This window comes from Podarcis gaigeae (assembly GCF_964106915.1).
Source record: "Podarcis gaigeae genome assembly, chromosome: 14".
Lineage (NCBI taxonomy): Eukaryota > Metazoa > Chordata > Lepidosauria > Squamata > Lacertidae > Podarcis > Podarcis gaigeae.
In genome coordinates, this window is record NC_139690.1 from 21,493,347 (window position 1) to 21,513,282 (window position 19,936).

A 19,936-nucleotide genomic window follows, 5' to 3' on the forward strand; every position below is an offset into this window, starting at 1 on the left:
GCTGCTGCCGCCCAGCCTGAGTCCTTCGGCAAGGGCTGGTTTTTCAACTCTTAACAAATTAGAAACCAAAAAATGTAAAAACTGTACATCAAAAGTAGTGTGGGTGAGTGGAACTGACTCCCACACTCTCCCCATGCTCTGATCCTTCAAGGGACTGTTTCTCACAATTCAGGGAGAAAAACAGCAGCAGCATTCAGGAAGTTAAGACACATGTGAGGCAGGACTGAATCAAAGAATTAAAGAGTTGGAAGAGACGCCAAGGGTCATCTAGTCCAACCCCCTGCAATGCAGGAATATCAGCTAAAGCATCCATGACAGATGGCCACCCAACCTCTGTTTAAAAACTTCCAAGGAAGGAGAGTCCCCCACCTCTGTAGGAGTCTCTTCCACTACCGAACAGCTCTTACTGTCAGAAAGTTTTTTCGAATGTTTAGTCATAATCTCCTTTCTTGTAATTTGAAGCCATTGGTTCACGTCCTACCTTCCAGAGCAGGAGAAAACAAGTATGCTAGACCATATGATAGACCTTAATATATTTGAAGACGGCTATCATATTTTCTCTCAGTCTCCTCTTTTCCAGGCAAACATACCCAGCTTCTTCAACCATTCCTTGATCTGGAAACCCTGAGTTCCACCCATTTGTACCCTGCTTTTTCTGTCCCTTTCTTGCCGCATTCACACATCACAGTAAATCAGGGGTGGCCAACACGATGTCCTCAAAGTATACTCCAATTTCATTTTTAAAAAAGATCTTTAAAAGACTGAGGAAGTAGAAAGGTCTCTGCCTGATGATAAAGAGATGTTAAGATAGCACCCAGGAGGACCTTTCTGGGAAAACAGTGTGATTTACATAGATCATGTAATTTCACTACAGCAGGCCATGAGACCATTAGCGTAGCTTCTGTCAAAAGACGAACTGCAGCAGAAGGGAAGCAGTGCTGCATGCAGTGAACAGAGGGCAGAACAGAAAAGGGTGCCTTCCTACATCCCTAGGGGGCCACTACTGAAAAGGCTCTTTCTCTCAAATGCCAAACACATTTTCCCCACAAGCATGGGAAGACTTTAATCAGAAATAGAGAAGACGATGGTTTTAGAAATGGTTATGAGCAAGCACCATAAGATAGCAGCAGCACATGTGTTGGAGTAAGAAAGTGGAGGCAAAAAGTTGGCTGTCAGGATAGTAAATAGACAGGTAAGAGGGGGGTGCCCATTTACCCAAAGCAGCTTCTGAACAGGTCCTATAAACAAGTGTGGTATATCTCAGAATGGATCAATTTAGGCTGACATCCTGTACACAGTTATATGGAAGTCCTGCTGAGGTTAGTTTCAGATTAGCCATGCTGCTGGTTAATCTATTATTGTTGTTAATTAAATTTGTATACTGTCCCCAGTGCTTTTTTTCTGGGGGGACGCAGGGGTGATCATACCCCTAAACATTTTGTGAATCTAAGTTTGGCCTCATTGAGGGGCAGTATTTCAATATGAGTAGGAAAATAAGAATACCCCTAAAAAAAATTTTAAAGAAAAAAATCACTGACCACCCCTCATTCAAAGATCCCAGGGCAGCTCACAACAGAAAAATACACAATGAGAATACAAATCTACCAATACAATCTACCAATGAAAGAACTGAGCCTTTCCCACATTAGTAGTTGAAACCAAGCTCTGAATAAGGAAGAACTCTCAGGATCCTAAAATCATAAGGTGGGTAGTAAAAAAACAAAGCATAAACGAAGAGTCTTGTGACACCTTGAAAGACTTAACACATTATATGCCATGAGCTTTTGTGCTCTTTAGCCCACTCTATCCAGTGCTTGAATGGCCTTGAAATCTTATGCCACAATAAATGCATGAGTCCTTAAGGTGTTGTTTTCACTGCAACAAACTTGAGTCAGCGCCTGCCCTCCAGAAAACGTGGAAAGTCAATGTCAGAAAGAAGCCCCTACTTCCTAGTGGTGAAAACTACAGCCTTAGAAATGAGAAGGCCCTTTCTTTTTGTCCTTCCTTTGCCTCTAACCTGTGGCACGTGTGTGCCACTGACTTTCCCTACAGTTGGAGATACGTGGATTAGCCAAAAAGTGTAACTGGACGGTGCACCTGGTGGAGAAATGGTTCCGGCGGCGGCGAAATCTAGAAATCCCAACTCTGCACAAGAAATTCCAGGAAGCTTGGTAAGAACAGGCAGCATGGCCATCTGTGTGTGTAGAAAATGAGGATGCCAGGGAGAAGAAGATGAGGCTAGGAGGACCATTCTCTGTCTCTCTCCCCACCCCTATTATAGTTGCATGGAAGAGTATTCCACCAAGGGAGTCCGCTCCTGCAAACTGAAGGGAGAACGCCCAATCACAGATTTGTTAGCTCTGTAAGGACAAAACATTAGATCCCTGACTCTTCAGTAGGGGCTGTACCAGTTAGGGGATGGGGGTGGGTGGGTGGAAATTCAATTCAGTTCACATTTAAAGGCAAACATAACTAATTCACGCTTTCCAAAAGAATCTGAGAACCAAAAAGCAGCCCTTTGCATTATTTTCACAGATATATGAATTTGCCCTTGAATGTATGATATACATATACAAATATGTGAATGTACCCTTTTGGTACACATTTTTTGTCTGGAGAACGGCATTACAAAATTCAGAGAAGTGTGATGGATGAGTGTTTTGAATTTGAATTGAACTGAATTGGATTTCTTCTCCATCCCTACATATGACTAAATCACTCAGTGTGGGAGAGCTAATATTTCATCATTCTGAATATTAGGAATAAAAATTATCCGGTTCTCTGTTCCTCCCATTCCCACACCCAAAGCTTTCCTGTATTACATCACTGTATTTCCACAGTGCAGGAGTAATGGCAATTTAAACCTCACCTTGTTTGCCTTTCACGGAATCTCAGCAGGTTCAAACTTGCAGATGATCCTGGTACCATTTTGTTTTTAACTTTGCCTGTTTAGTTTTTTTCTCAGCTCAGAATAGCTAAGCAAAACTGAGTTCTTGGTTTCAAAAGCCAAAGCTTAGCTGCCAAAGACCCTTTGGAAATAAGTCTCACTAAATAACACGAGGCTTACTTCCAGGTAAACAGCAGAGGTTATTCCATGTAGGGTTCATTCTGCTATTGTTCATGTCAACTGGCCAAGAGGGGGGTGGGTAGAAGTGTTGCTTAGCAACTAAGCCGAGCAGCATGATCTTCGCTGGTAGTGCATCTCTGATAGGCTGTTTACTTCGGAGGGAGTTTTCATCTGTATGGTCCTGGCTTCCAGTTCCTGAGGAACAAACACTCAAAGGAGAATTCTTCCCAAAGACTTTAAAGTGTAGATTGCAAATCGCTGGGTTAAGGCACTTCAGGCAATACACACAATTAATCCTGAATACACCTTAAGGTCAAAAGATGCTGTCACGCCCTTGCTAATCCTATAAAGAGGAAAGGAACCAACACAACTTAATGTAGCAAGTGTTTCCGGAATATCTCACTATGCCCAGTTGGTGGAGCCCTCTGTCCCTTTCGCCTTTGGTATCTCTTAGATCTAGATGCCTGGGGAGGTGTCTCTGCCTCCTGAGAGGCAGCCAGGCCCGTGGAGCAAAGGCAGAGCTTCTCCCAGTGTCTGACAGTGTTGGGGTGGGTGGCGTGGCAGGCACTGTGGAAGTGTCAGAGACAGACTCTGACCTGTGAAGAAGCAGGCAAGACTCTCATTGCGGAGAGGGATGAGATGAGAGAGCAGGTTGAGGGACCCCTACCCCATCACAGATCTTCACCACCAGGCTTCCCCAATCCTGGCAGAGACACCCACATCATGCTGGAGCTTTCCCCCAGGTCCTCAGCAAGCCCTCCATGTGCATCGCCCTGACTTGGCCAGCCCAGGGCAGTATGTTTGGTTGAATGTCTTCCTGCTTTGTACAAGGCCTGAACTAAGAAAGCTGAGTTTGCTTTTTGAGTTGGCTTTTTTCTCCCTTAAATGAGTTTGCCAACAATGCCTAGAATCAGTCTTTTCATGTAGGTATTGCTTTCCCTTCTTTGATGTTGGCTCAGTGGTCTCGCAGGTGGCCATACATCTGCAGTCTACCAACAATATTCACCTACTCCTTCCTTCTTCCGCTTCATTACAAATCTTCCACTTCCTTTCATTGGGCTGTGTGATTCTAGCTAGCGTTATATCTGCACCACCAAAGGCACACTCCTTTGTGCCAACACAAAAAATATCTGCACTGGCATTTTTCACCAAACATTAAGGAATGATATTTGACGATTTTAAGTTGTCTTAGCGTCTCATTTTTCCAATCTTAATTTCAGTTCTCCACATTTCTACAGCAATTTGTGTTTGTTTGGTTGTTTAAAAAGCTCAATAAATTTAGCAGCATTTTAATGTGCATTTCACCCACCCAACACATTCGTGTATGAAGTTTTGTCTAATGTACACATTTTTGCAAGCCACTTGACCTAACACAATGCATTTTGTATGTTATTTTCCGTAATTATATGCATATATATGCACATTTCCCCCTAATATAAGTGTAAAATTCTCAAGCATGTCTGTGTTTCGGTTCTTGTGTTGTTTCAGAAAGCACAAGTTTGTTAGATTTGCCTTTAAATGTGAACTGAATCAGTTATCTCACCCACCCCGATGCCCATCAAAACTGCACTTTGCAATCATAATTAGAAGTAGGATTTTTGAACCAGTTTCAGCTAACTACTAGCCGTAATCAGAAACAATGTTAAAGCTAACCACAATTTACCGTATTTTTCCATGTGTAAGACTAGGGGTTTTTTTAACCCCCCCCCAAAAAAATGGTTTAAAATTGGGGCTCGTCTTATACACCGGTAGTGCTGAGGGGTGTTTTCTTAATTTGGAGTCCCCCAAAGTAGGGAGCGTCTTATACACGGAACAATACGGTAACTTTGAAAATGAAAGGAAGGAGTTAGGATGAAATGAGGGAGGTGGAAAGAAGGGATATTTTTTATCTCCAAAATATGTATAGAAAATTGAGCAGCATTATGTCTACTTCAGATGTGTGACTTCTGTGTTCTTAAATCCTTTTTTCCTTCTTTTTTTGCAGTTGGCGATTTATATTCTACTTGACATCATGTATTGCTGGAATTGTATTTCTCTATGATGTAAGTTAAATGGGAGATAACAAGTGAACCTTTAATAAAATCTTCATCAAAACTAAGGCCTGATCCTGCTTTCTCTAAAGCAAGATTTGCCATGTGCCCAGAATTTTTCCTTGTTGCAAAATAAGGGCTAGATGCCCAATTTCTCAGCAGTTGCTTGTCATTATAATCCCAGGGGATTTATGAAATTTTATTTGATTACGAAGAAGCCAGGACTGGGGAATTATCCTGCCCTCCTCTTAGTCCAATGCATGTTGTGGTATAGGGGTTTCTCCCCAGCCCCCCGACGTTGGAACTCTTCAGGACATCTGTAAGCAGGTTCTCCCACTAATAGTAAAAAGAACCCTGTAAGGTAGGCCGCAACTACCATCCTCATATTGCAAATGGTGGTGAGTGGCAGGTGAGTGAGAGTGACTTGCCTCAGGCCACCTAGTGAGTTTGTGGCAGAGGTAAGATTTGAACCAGCTCAGTTGCTCAGCCAGTGCAACCAAAATGGTCAAAGGCTTGGAAACGATGCCTTATGAGGAACGGCTAAGGGAGCTGGGCATGTTTAGCCTGGAGAAGAGGAGGTTAAGGGGTGATATGATAGTCATGTTCAAATATATAAAAGGACGTCACATAGAGGAGGGAGAAAGGTTTTTTTCTGTTGCTCCAGAGAAGCGGACACGGAGCAATGGATCCAAACTACAAGAAAGAAGATTCCACCTAAACATTAGGAAGAACTTCCTGACAGTAAGAGCTGTTCAACAGTGAAATTTGCTGCCAAGGAGTGTGGTGGAGTCTCCTTCTTTGGAGGTCTTTAAGCAGAGGCTTGACAACCATATGTCAGGAGTGCTCTGATGGTGTTTCCTGCTTGGCAGGGGGTTGGACTCGATGGCCCTTGTGGTCTCTTCCAACTCTATGATTCTATGATTCTATGAGTGTGCTGTGCTTACTCTGTAACATGGAAAATAATGGTAATTATCTACCTGATTCTGTTTTGTTTTGTTTTCCCCTAGAAACCCTGGCTTTATGATCTTTGGCAGGTTTGGGCCAACTATCCATACCACGTGAGTGCTGTTTCTGCTACTTCTCTTAGAGTTCTAATTGTCTCCTCTTTCTGAAAAGTTGTCCCACGACACTTTAATGGGGTCGGAGTAACCGTTTTGCCCACCCCATGTTGAGTTTTGCATGCCCACTAGTCAAAAAGAGAAGAATGCATAAGAACATAGGAAGCTGCCTTTCCCCAGGCCAGATTATTGGTTGATCTAGTTCAGTACACTGACTGGCTCTTTAGGATTTCAGATGGTGGTCTCTCTCAACCCTATGTGGAGGTGCTGGGGATTGAACTGCATGCAAAGTCCTTGGCCTCATCCCCCAAACAAGGGAAAATCTATCCCAGGGTCATAACTGCCCCCCTTCTTTTAGGCATCCTTCTGTTATTCCTTGGCCACAGTGTTAATACCAATACCAGTGTTTTCTTCCCTCCCCCAGTCTGTCTGACTCAAGAGGTAATAGGCATTCTTTCTCTTTCCAGTCTTTGCTGGCGTCCCAGTATTGGTACTACATCCTCCAGATGAGTTTCTATAGTTCGCTGTTGCTTACTCTTGGATTTGACACCAAAAGGAAGGCAAGTCGTGATAATGGTTCACAATTTACTGTCCACAAATGTTGTATGATTTTCTGCCTTTTTTATTGGAGAAGAATAACGTTGCACTGCGGTGTTCCATAAGTGCTATACAGCCGTACCTTGGAAGTCGAACAAAATCCGTTATGGAAGTCCTTTCGACTACCAGAACGTTCGGAAACCAAAGCGCGGCTTCTGATTGGCTGCAGGAAGCTCCTGCAGCCAATCAGAAGCCACGGAAGCCCCACTGGGTGTTCAGCTTCCAAAAATAGTTCGCAAACCAGTACACTCACTTCCGGGTTTGTGGCGTTCGGGAGGCAAAACATTTGAGAACTAAGCTGTTCGAAAACCAAGGTACGACTGTACTTAGTTTAGTGTCAGGAGAGAACTGGACGCTGAGAGTGCGAGGGCTCATGATAGCAACTCAGAGAAGCCAGGGCACTATAGGGTGAAATGCACACGCCAAAGGCATTTTGAGAGGCATACTGTGTATCAGTGTTGATATGTTAATGCTAAGAGACTCCAAGCCAAGATGGCTTCGAGGAACAATTAATGGACACAAAGGAAGCTATAGGAAAGACAGGGAAGGGCATACTGAAGGTTATGTTGTTCTCTGCATCAAAGAGGACCTAGAGTTCAACAAGTAAGAAACTCTCAAAGGGGCAGGCTTTTCCCACATAATCACTGTGGGTGGTAATGCTATTTATTATTAATAATAAGTTTAATTCTGCCCCTCCTCCTACAGAATACTTTCGGGGACTTCTTCCTACAGAGGCAAATACACCCATAAATTCATTAAAAAAACAGTTTCTAAAAACAGTTTCAGCTAAAAACATTGTAAAAACATTCTGCTACCAGGTCCCAAGAGTAATTTAATACTGCAGATGTTCCCTCGTGAAAGAAGGCAACTTCTTTCAGAACATAAAATTCCCTTCAAATATAGCAGCTTGGGTGGAGGTGTGAACAGGACTGACTTTCAGATAACCTTGCTCCAATACTGTCACTTGTAAGCATTGGCGTTGGCTTGTGCCACAGGTCAGCTATGCCCCACCACAATCATCTTGCTGAATACACTCAGAAAAAGAGACAGAAGGCATCCAACACTGTGTTGGGGTTTGGTGATTGATGGAGAAGTAGTAGCCATTAACAGAGTCTCATCAAGCAAAAGCTAATCAGGACCCTGGACAGCTCCCAGTGGGTCTTCCTGGATGAGCTTTGGAAAATGTTGTCTCAGCACAACATTAGCTCAAGAAATGTTGCAAAACATTGGGTCCCCCCCCAAAAAAAAATCACATATATCAGGATGAAAGGTGTTTAGAAATGAATAATTGTGACAAACTGCATGTGAGAAAAGATTTTGTGATAAAATATGTATTTAAGATGTACAGAATAATGTGGATGGGATGGAACAACCTTATGAATTAACACTTGTGACATTGATACATACTGTGAATAGACTGATTGGTCCTTACCTACCTCCCATGTGTAAATTTTTGCACAGTTCTGTCTTTATGAAAGATGCATCAACTTCCACCTTCAATATGCATCTGGTGGCTGAAAGTTGAATATTTTATGCTATGCTCCTGCACTATACAATATGCCCTCTGCTTGAACCAAGCATCTGCACAAGCTACAGAATGGGGATAGTGGCAGTGATGCGCTTCAAAGCAATATGGTCCATCTTCAATATGGTACTAATGGTCCCTATATTGATGTGGCTTTGCTACACCTGCAAAATGTAAAGGAGCCAGAGTTTCTGGAAGGTACACAGAATCAGGCAGCCTCCTTTTTATTTATACAACCATAGCACTTACCCAACACGTTGACTTCTGTGCATCTACCCAGCCCTTTTTTCCTGAGTTCAGATTCCATGTTTAGGCAGGAGACAGTCAAGATGCTCTCAGTTGGCTCCCTTCCTCAATGTCCCCTTTTTGCCACCACCACTGTTGCTTCTTCTGACTCACTGGCCTTCCCCTCTGGTCTCAATCTGCAACATCTCCCAGAGCAACCATGCAGATTTTACTACTCTTTGTCACTGCTTGCTCAGACAAGGAAGGCAAGTGAATAGGAGGCAGCAGCAAGGGATTGGCAGGGCGCCCCTGGTGGATCATGGGTTTCAGGAGGTGCACATCAGTGCTGACTCCTGACACTGACCATGATGTCAGGTGTAACAAACACATTTCTGTTAAACTTGTTTGAAGAAGAGGGTTTGAGTCATTATTTATTCTTTTCTCCAACAGGACTTTAAAGCCCATGTGATTCACCATTTTGCTGCCCTTGTCTTGATGTTCGGCTCCTGGTGTAGCAATCACGTCCGCATAGGAACGCTGGTCATGCTCATCCATGACTCTGCGGATTTCTGGCTGGAGGTAAAAGCTGTTTGGTTTCCAGTGCCTTCTATTTATAAGATCATACTGGGTTTGTGTTCTTTGTTTTGCTCGTTCAGACATTTGGTTTGACAAGCAAAGACAGTCAATTTTGGCCTATGTCGTTGTCAACCAGTTCTACGTGAAGAGCAGCTGATGTCCCATTGGGAAATGAAAGTGCTTTCCTTTGAAAATTATTTTGCACTTTCAAAGGTCTATATAACAAGCATTTGAGAACTTCTCCCTCAATCTATTTTGGTTGGCTGAGTCAAAAGTGGTAGATGGATCAATGGAGGTTGCATTTGTTTTGATTCGTATATTTGCAAATGATGTGAGACTGTGTGAAGCATTGGTCAGTAGTGCTATAGCCAGCTCTAAGTCTACACCCCCCTTGTTCCTCATGTATGATGTTGTTTTTGTGGAGCCTAGCAGGTGTCTTGGCTAGGTTTCTAGCATAAAGTTTGGAGGGAACATCCAGAAAACTAATAGGGCGATAATTTTGGGGGGAGAGTGTTATCCCCTTTCTTGTGAAGGGACTTCAGGATGGATCTGGAAGCACATGCCTCCCCCCAACTATGTTCCTGTTCCTTCAGAGGGAGTGCAACCCTGCCCAGAACTGGTGAACTACCTAACTCCCAGACCTGAGAACCGCTCATTCACAGTGCCTCCATCTCACCAGGATTCAGTTTCAGCTTGTTGGCCCTCATCCATCCAGGCACTGTTTTAAAAGAGTCAGAGCTTCTCCTGAGTCATATGTAGCAGAGAGTTAGAGCTGGGTGTCATACTGATGATACCATGCCCCATATCTCCTAATGACCGCTTCCAGCAGCTTCATATTGTTATTGAACAGCATTTGAGAGGAGCACTGCAGGGGAGATGCTGGCATAGGAAGAATTACACCATTGGTCCCTCCCTATCTGCACTGGGCCAGAAGTATGGAGCGCCGGAGGTGTCAGTACCAGTGGGGTGGGACGGAAGTGCAGTGAGATATGCTTTGACAGCTCTTGCAGGGAGGTTTAGAAAGGACTGGGAGTGGCAGACTGCAGATTAGATGAAAGCCTATGGAAGTAGGAAGCAAGCTGCTATTGATTTATCAGGCTCAATATTGTCAGCACTGACCAGCAATTGCTCTTCAGGCTTCCAGACAGGGAACATTCCCAACTCTACCTGGACATCCCCAAGATTGAACCAGGGACCTCATTCATACAAGACAGAGAACCATACCAAGAAGGGCCAGCTCATGGCTGTTCTAGCGCACTGTGCAACCGTTTGATAATCCTGGAGATTTGAAAGAGGGGAATCTCCTAAATTTATGGATGTTGCCTAATGGATTTGTTTACATTCCAGGCAGCAAAGATGTTCAACTACGCTCGCTGGGAGAAAACTTGCAGTTTCTTCTTCGTTGTCTTCTCCATCGCATTCTTCATCACGCGAATGATTTTCTTCCCCTTTTGGTGAGTTGCTTCATATGGACTAGCAACGTGAACACATGTTCAGGGTAAAACAAAGGGTTGTATCCAATGTAGCACTACATAATGGGCCTATCCAGATAGGAATTTTCACTTTCTCAATAGAACTCCCCTGCCTCTCCTGAAAAGTGTTCTACACTTCCCTCAACCATCTGGAGGAGATTTGGGGAGGGTGGGGAGAGGAGAGGAGCAGAGCCTAAAGTTCAATTGCGCAAGCGGAGATCCTTACACTGATGGGATGCATTAGTTGGACACCAATATTACAAAATTCAACTTTTGTTATAGTAGTGATTGTGCCCTCTGTTGGCTGTGTTCAAGGGTGAGTGGCATTTGTTATTCAAGAAGGAACACCTATTCCCGCATCAGCCTGCCTAGGTCCTTAGATCAGGGATGGAGATCAATGGATGAAAGGCGGGTTAAAAATGCCCTTAATAAATGAATGAATGATACTACCTGAATGGCACCACCCATAAAAAGAGGAAGAGACCTCCTTGCAAGTGTAGAGAGATATACAGAAGTGGAAAAACAAGCAAACAAACAGGAGCAATCTTGAATTGAAAAACTGAATGAATATGGCAAGTTCTGTAGAGGTTATTTTAAATTTCTTTTTTTACTTTCCTTTTTTTCTGATCCTTTTATATTTCTGAAATAATGAGGCTTGGGGGCTTCCTTTTGAAGAAGGAAGACCACAGAGCACCAATGTGCCTTTGCTTCTACACATGGTCCATGATCTTTGTGTTGCCATTTGGTATGAGAGGAGCATGATGAGCTTTAGGATAGAAAACCTTTCCTGGCTGCCTTTGATTTGAGCTCTCGTCTGTGTTTGTGCTCTGTCAGCATTCAAGTGCGTCTGTTCTTAATTTTAGCATTGCCTTTTTTTTTTAATAGACGTTTTGTTTTGTTCTGCATTTTACTTTTAACTACTGTACACTGCCTTGATACCCTAAGGGCAGCATAAAAGTCAACCACAATTACAGTGATCCATGATGTTCTTTGGAAAGTGGCTTGTCTCTCTTCTCTGTGCATTTGGACACCTCTTGCAATATTGTAACCAAATTTTGCATGATGGTTCCTGAGATCAAGGAGTAGGATTTCATCTGTATTTGGATACAGTTGGACACCATTTCGAATCAAGGCGGCAGGCTGAACAGATGGTTCCTCAATCCTTCCCCCTGCAAATATTTATATTTTTATTGACTTTTAAATAATATACATTAAAGGAGCACAATAATATTCATACAAATGGGAAAAAATGTCAATACCCCCCCTCTTGCCAGAAGTCAGGTAAGTATTATCCATATTCTATAGTATGTCCTTTACCCATATTTGGTTACTATCTAGTTTTGTATCCCTTCAACACGGTTTTTTATCATAGTTTCTATCACTTAACAGAGATAGGGCACACACCAACATAGTTTTGACAAAGGAAAAGCAACCAGGAAGTCAAGATCAGTACTGATGCAGCCAACATAATGTTCTCCAGTCCACATGTAATCAATGGCCACCAATTGGCCTAGAAAACACCCGATTTCTCTCTTTTCCTTTCAATACTGCTGCACCATGAGTTGTTTCCTCTGCAAGTGCTAGTCTCCAGACATTTTTGAAGCATAGTTGAACCTCATTCCTGTGATGAAGGGCCAGGTTTTCAACCATGCTTGGACATGATTTGGTGTCATATTGAATCAAGATGGTAAATTGAACCTTTCAAGGCTGCACAGATTTCAACTGCTGGTATCAAAATGGCACTGATCTCTTTGTCTTGTGGAATTCCCAAGCAAAGCAGGGCATGGGGATGTTAGTAAAGGCATACACTGCTTAAAATCCACGAGGGTCCCATGCACACTTTGTCACAATACTTTTTCTATTTCAGGATTCTACGATGCTCATTGATCTATCCTATATATTATACACAGACATTCGTCCTAGCATATATCGTCTACAATGTACCTTTATTGATCCTGCAAGGTCTGCATCTGTACTGGGGCTACTTAGTTTTCAAAATTCTGAAGAAATTCATCTTTATAAAGGTAAGACTTAAGCTTCGGCCAAAGCATCTGGGTAAGTGTATGATTTGGGCAGAAGTCCATTTGATAATGATAGACTAGGAAACTCCCAGTTCTCTTAACTCTTCGCTTTTTAAGAACTATAATTTACATCAAGGGTAGGAAAACTCAGGTCTGGGATCCAGAAAGCACCCCTCCATGCCCAGGGGTACCAACTTGAATAAAATATCGGGGGGGGGGGAGGTAAGTCCCACCCCTCATAACTGATCACAAGACAGGGCTCTCCCAAACCATCTGAATGGCAATGCCCAGCCCCCTCAAATATTTTATTGGGGGGGTCGAAAGTACCTTGGCTTCTAGGCGTTGGCTCCTATGTCCATGTCTCTCTGTATGACCCCTGTATGTTTGTGTTTGGAGTTTTACACAATATTTTAGAAATGGAGCATCAAAACAGCAGTTTTGTACATCCATTTCCACAATATTTTAGAAATGGAGCATCAAAACAGCAGTTGTCTGTACAGTGGTGGTCATAATACTGCCCTTCCTTTGCCATCTGGGATGACTTCAACAGGCTCTCCCTCCCATCTGTTTTCCAAAGGGTTTGCAAAGTTGGCTGTGAAAGCGGCTTGTGTCCCCAAAGCTGTTAAGCAGATTTCAGAAGCAACTTGCTTGGCAGGCCATGTCACGAGATCATCTGTTTATAGAAGTTGGCACTATGCTAGATATTTAAGTGCATATCTCTCTGCAGCCATCCCCACTCCTGCAACTACATATTGCTGGTTCAGGGGAATGCCAATTAGATGTGGGCCTCGATTTAGCAAGATTTTGTCTCTGTGTCTAGTTACTTTTTGGTGGTATTCACTCAGGAAGCAAATTTTATTTTTTATCAACAGCAGGAATTAAGAAAATTCCAAATTGTAACCTCAGGGGCAGTACCACTGGCTGTAGGAAATGTGTGACCATTGCCAAAGTTTTCCATCTCCTCCTCTTCCTTGTTTCATTGATTCATGCAAAATGAACAAGGTGATCCCTATTTCACTTCATTGGCTGCTGCTTCTGAAGGTAGGGAAACTGGTAGCATGATGAAATCGCAGCATGTATTTCATATCACTACACAAAAACTTTAAGAGGAGCTCCTGTGGCTCAGTGGCAGAGCCCAAAAGCGTCCTGGTTCAATTCCCCAGCATCCCCCAGGACTTGGAAAGACTCTTGGCTGAAACTCTAGAAAGCTGCTGCCAGTCTGTGCAGGTCTAGCTCAGGATAACACAGCTTCCCATGTTCTCAGGGGAGGGGCCATAGATCAATGGTGCCGCAGATAGTTTGCAAGAAAAAGATACCACATTCAGTCCGTGGCATCTTTCCCATACGAAACTCTCGAGAGGGCTGAAATCAAATCGAGTTTGTAATCTAGGCAAATACAAAGCTAGGACATGGACTCATTATGACAGCACCCTGTTTTCCAGCTGCCTTGCACGCTCTTTTCAGCAGCAAGTAGATGCATATCCTCCTTCATCTCTAGTTCTTTACATGTAGAAACATCAGTTCTACAAGCAACATTTTATGGCTGCGGTTCTTAACTATTTTGGGAGTCGTTGACCTCTTTGAGAATCTGATGAAAGCTATGGGCCCCCTTTCCCCAGTAAAATGCAAATAAAGGCATAGCACTAAGTTTATTGCATTGGGGAAATTTGTGTGTGTGTGTGTTGTTCATGGATGCCCTGATGGTCCATGGACCACAGGTTAAGAATGCCTGCTTTGTGGCTTCAAAATAACTATGCCTTAATGACTGTCTGAGCCCTTATATCCCAGCCCAATCATCGAGATTATCCATTCCAGATGTATTAACACATGTTACAGAGGCCCGATTGGCCTACACTGGATGTTGGTCATTTTGTGTTGCAAGTCCCATGCCTATGAGATACTCTTCCAGCATATATTTGGCAGAGGCATTCTCACTTTTGACTTTCAGACACCTCTTGGAAACATTTGTATGCAGACAGCCCTGTTCAGTTTTTAGTTTATCTGTATCTGTGTCTGTGTGTGTTTTGTCCTGAACCCCTGGCCTACCTGGCAGCAAGTCAGCATGTCAAGTCCAAAGTTCAAAGACCAGGGGTTAATCCACACAAGAAAAGTCCAGAGGTCAGGAAACATAGTCCAGGGTTAATCCAAGTAGCCAAGTCTGAAGTCCAGGAGTCAGGAGACAGTCCAGAGTCAAACCTGAACCACAGTCCCATAGAGAGCATCCAAGTCAAGGTCCCTCAACATGAGCAGCTGAGCAGACACAACCCCTCAGCTCTTGTTTCCCTTTTGTTCTTTGCATGCTGATTGCAACATCTGGGCTTGGTGAGGCATGTGACACTCACCTGTTCTGAGCCTACTGAGGAATCACACACCTCTTCCCAGAGCTAGCAAGCCCCACCTGGCTAGCTAGTGAGCTGGGCTGTGGGCTCTTGCCTGTCTCAGTTTCCTAGAGTGCTACTCCTGCTTCTCCCTACTCCTCAGAGAGGAGACAGGGGCCCCTTTGGCTCTGGTGATGGGTCCCAATGCTCTGGTTCCTGCACATTGATCCCCATTTCCTCGCCATCCTCTGTCACTCTGAGTACTTCCTTCCCCATCCCCTTGCCAGGATCCCATTTTTCCTCCTCCTCCTCCTCCTCGTCCTGCCAGTTCATGTCATGTTTTAACTTTGTACACCACCCTAATATTTTGTGATATAGAATGTCATTTGTGGTATAGAAATACTTTAATACATAAATGTACTATGCGCCTGCAAAGGGCCAGGTCACCAGTTGGATTTCCTGAATTTGTCACCAGTTGGATTTCCTGAATTTGTGTTTTTGAAGAAAAGCTTTTGTTAGGTTAGGTTAGGGAATAGTAACATAGAATCCACTCCCAACCCCGTTTTGTGTGGTTTGGGCTACCATCTTGATGTTCAAGGATTTCTGTTGCTAAGAAGCACATTTTGTTTCTTTAATACAACTCCCTCTTGTAGTTACAATGCCCTCTTGATTCCAGCTTTCAGCATCACTGAAACATGTCCAGAGCCATAATGTCTAAACATAGGATGGATATTTTAGGGACAAGCTTTAAAACATGTGGGGAATTGAGGATGTGGAATGATGTACTGGTGGAAAGTATCTTGCCAAAGGGAATCCGCTGAGATTAACTGCTTTCTTTCCAGAGCTGAATGAATGAGTATAAAGGATGGCTATGCATCTATACTACTGAGGCAAATTAAGGCAGGACACTTTTAGAGCATGGCTATTAAAGGATACTGCTGTTGTCTGAGATGTGCAGAATGCCTGTAGGTTTTGAGTTTTTGACTTATACCCTATGCAAGCATTAGATTGCCAGGCTGTGTGTTGTGTCACATCCGCAGCATCCAGTTAAATCACTCATATGCCAGCCATGGCTTCCCAAAGAATTCTGAGAACCGTGTTTTATTGAAGGATCTGATCTCATGAACCTACAATTAACAAACAGCTCCTAGGATTCTCCTGGACTCTTAAAATGGTATAAGAGTGCTTTAAATGGATGTTGTGTGGACGTGACTTCAGAATAGATGATCATGTGACAGAAAAAGCCTAGCTCCTCCTCCTTCCTTTGAGCAGAGCCAATCTAGTGGCCTGGGAAGGAGGGGTTCATGCAGATGTAAGTGATCCCTCAAACAGCCTGGTCCCAAATGTTTGAGGGCTTCAGAGATCAAAAACAGCCCCTTAAATTATCCGGCATCCTAAGGAAGAACCAGTCACCTGGGTCTTGCCCATAAAAAGCAAGTCTAGAGTGAGAAACTAGAGGGAATGGATTTGCTGATTAGATAATGAAATTAGAATACAGAAGGGGGAGGTATGAGGAGGTCGGGGAAGTTGGGTTTAAGAAAATAAGGTTTGAAATTATACTTGTTTTTTGTTTGTGTATGTTTTTATTGTTGTTTGTGTTTATATGTTTTTATTGGAAACTCTAATAAATATTATTTTTAAAAAAATAGAGTGAGAAACTAGGGCAGGCACCCCCAAACTCGGCCCTCCAGATGTTTTGGGACTACAACTCCCATCATCCCTAGCTAACAGGACCAGTGGTCAGGGGTGATGGGAATTGTAGTCCCAAAACAGCTGGAGGGCCCAGTCTGGGGATTCCTGGACTAGGTGATGCCTGCTGTTTCCAGGAATTCTTTAACATTGTGAGACTTTTTGTGTGGGTGAGCTGAGAGTTTGTTTGGACCGTGGGCGAGACCCCAGAGGCTGAGAGGGAGGTTGCGTTAGAAGGAAAATGAACTGATATTGATTTATACATATTAGTGACAAAAGTCCCAATTTTATCTATAACTCTGCATTTTTGTCTGTTGTTGTTTCAGTTTTTTGTACACCATTTAGAGGTGTTTTTATGTTTATGGAAACCAAAGAATCAAATCACTCAGACCAAATTGGGGCAAAGGACGCCCAGGGCAAGTGGCGCATTTTTGTGTGTGTACCTCATCAATCACGTTCTTCTTAGGTTCTTAACTGACTTTAGAGAGGACGTGCAACCCTCTTTAAAACTGGTTGCAAATCTCTTTCCAGGTCAGCTGCATTTCTGACCAACAGTACCTCTATCTTCTTTGACTTAAGCATTGGGGTTTTCTTTTTTGCCCTTATCCAACCCAGAATTGCTTCCAGTCAGATACTCATTCTGGATTTCCTCTGCTTTCTTGGAACTTGTTAATGGGAAAGCAAAGGCAGAGCTCTAGAGAAAGCAGCTCGGATCTGGATGTGGAAGTCCCCCAAGATCAAAAACCTTGAGGTCCTCAGCACTACCTCTGAGATCAACACCACTAATCTGGGCAGAGGGACCATTAGAAATGGGATGGATAGTACACTAACAGAATCCCAAACCTGCCTTAAACCTCTGATGCAGTGGTAGCCGATGTGGTGCCCTCCAGTTCTTGTGGACTGAAACTCCAGCATGGCCATTGGTCAGGGATGATGGTAGTTGTAGTCTAGGATGTCTGAAAGGCACTATGTCAGCTACCCCTTCTCTAACACCCAGGACTGACATTTGAAACTGATGCACTGGCTGATGCACTGGGTGGGGCAGATTTAACATGAACCTTGTGAAATGTTCATTGGGATGTCTCCATATCTTGCACCCAGTTTTGTTTGTTTTTTTGATTGCTAGTATTGTCTTGCTTGCAAAGCCTTCAGGGTTCAGAAACTGCCATATTTTGAGCCAATCAGCAATCTCATTTTGAGTAAGAACCTTAGCTTGGTGTTGCTTCAGCATTTTTTGTTGGCTCCTCGCCAAGGGTGTTTCCTACCACTGTAATTTTGGTCTGGATGATTACAGTGTTGCTAATACCTTGTGAGAAGCTTTGATGCAAAGCGATAATGAAAAATCCCAGCGGAGCCAAACTGATTGTATGCTAATGTTTTTCTTGGTATTGGCCATCAAATCTGCCTATAGTTATTTCTGCCCCAACCACAGATTTTTCACCACCATCACTTCTTTGGCTCAAGATTTTTCTCCCTACTTTTTTCTCTCAGTGTCATATCTGAGATGTTTCCGCAGATGTTTTCACACTGGTTCCATTCAGTTTATTGTAATAGCTGTCAACTAAAAAAATGTAGCAGGGGGCCTGGGAATCCTGCAAAATATCCAGCAATCACTTGTGGAGAAGTCTTGGTGCCAGCACCAAGGAGAACCTTTCACCCTCCAGATGTTTTTGGACTACAGCTCCCATCATCCCTGACAATTGGCCATGCTGTCTTGGGCCAATGGGAATTGGAGTTCAACAACATTTGAAGGAACAAAAGTTCCCTACCATTGGCTTAAAATGAGGGTCTTGCCCACCTTTGGTCCTCAAACACACACACACACACACACACACACACACACACACCTGAAGGTGCCAAGGATTAAACCTGAATCTTTATGCATGCAAAGCATGAAGTACGAGCTGTCTCTAATAAGCTCTTTAAGAAAGTAGGGTGAGATTGTCTTGTTTTTCATGTTCTCCCTTTGAAAACAGGTTTTCAAGTTTACCTCTATGATCATGCCATTTGGGGGTGGATGGATGTGGGGTAGTGGAAGCTAAAGACTCCTGATGATTTTATCTCGGTCTTTGCATAAGTATCAAGTAATGTGGAGAGCATTGTAGAGCCTGGGCCACACCTCTGCCTTAAAAAATTCAGGTTGGGATAGCTGTGTCAGTAAAGCGTGAGACTCTTAATCCCGGAGTCTTGGGTTGGAGTTCCACGTTGGGCAACATATTCCTGCGTTGCAGGGGGTTGGACCAGATGGCCCTTGTGGTTCCTTCCAGCTCTACAACTCTATGATTCTAGGTTGCCATAGCCAATATCTGCCTTTCTTTCTACCGTACACATTCTCCACTGTCATTTGTAGAAAACCCCAGAGACGTGGTAAAGTATGCTACCGTATTAAAACATTGTCTTCTCCTTCAAGTTCACTCTTGAGTCCCGTTCCCCCCAGTTGTGACAGAAGAGTCCTTGCTACTACAGTTGCGGTACGTCGCACCATCTTGCTTTCCGGTGTGTGAAGCAGCAGGTCAGGAGCTGTTCCAACACAACAACAAATGAAAGCAGAGGAAACTCAGCATCTTCGGAGCTGCTGTTCACATGGTGGTCACCAGTCATTTTATAGTCAGTTATCCTTGCAGGTGCTCAGAATTCCTATCTCAAATATCCCAGCCTGGGCTAATATTGGCGATGACAAGGTAAGCACCAGCTCTGGCATCCGCATGCTCACCCTGGATGCATGCTCCACCCTGGTGTCCTGTGGCACCTAACATAATCTCCAAGCCAATGGTAATCATTTGCAAAACGGCACATCAAATTGAACTACTGATTCATCTCCTCTGTGATGCAGCTTGTTCTGTAAATCATGTCTGTGGTGCTGATTCTCTTGAGTTCTGTATAAATCATATTTCCCCACAATCATCTTTTCCTCTTAACCTCTTGTCCCATTGAGATTCACTGGCCTCTCTGAAGGCTCATCTTTTTCCTTTTGTTTATTAGTAGACTAACAGTCTTCCAGTAGGGAGTTAGATTGCCCCAGAAGTGGGAGAGATTTCCTGCTCTGGGACATATGTACCGAAGGATTTGGCTTCTGTTTTCCTTTTCATCTTTACTGATTTGGGACACCGTTGTTGTTTCATGGTTGATCAAAGAAATTACTCAGATCACTTTTGTGATTTAGGACCTTGTTTGGTGAACCAGCTTCTTTTGGCTTAAGTTTCTTTTTTTTTTAGTAGGTCTTTTTTCCATTAGAGGTCTCTACAATTAGACAATTCTGCCTCCAAAAGTGGCAACTTCTGTTCAGTATCAAAGAAAGTAATGCACGTTTCCATTTCCTGTTGTTCACATTTCCATGAAGTTAACTGGGAGAGTGTGG

At 43.4% G+C, this 19,936-nt stretch overlaps 1 protein-coding gene across 3 annotated transcripts in view; it reads left to right on the plus strand.

Annotated features, from left to right (window-relative positions):
• Positions 1-19,936, plus strand: part of LOC310831881 (ceramide synthase 3-like) — an 80,141-nt gene that overhangs the window by 49,931 nt on the left and 10,274 nt on the right. For all 3 annotated transcript variants that reach the window (XM_083713127.1, XM_083713128.1, XM_083713131.1), the window contains 7 exons: positions 2,053-2,171; positions 5,052-5,109; positions 6,105-6,155; positions 6,623-6,715; positions 8,953-9,081; positions 10,426-10,532; positions 12,418-12,574. In XM_083713127.1, the coding sequence (XP_083569253.1) occupies positions 2,053-2,171; positions 5,052-5,109; positions 6,105-6,155; positions 6,623-6,715; positions 8,953-9,081; positions 10,426-10,532; positions 12,418-12,574 (714 nt within the window). The remainder of the gene's footprint in view (positions 1-2,052; positions 2,172-5,051; positions 5,110-6,104; positions 6,156-6,622; positions 6,716-8,952; positions 9,082-10,425; positions 10,533-12,417; positions 12,575-19,936) is intronic.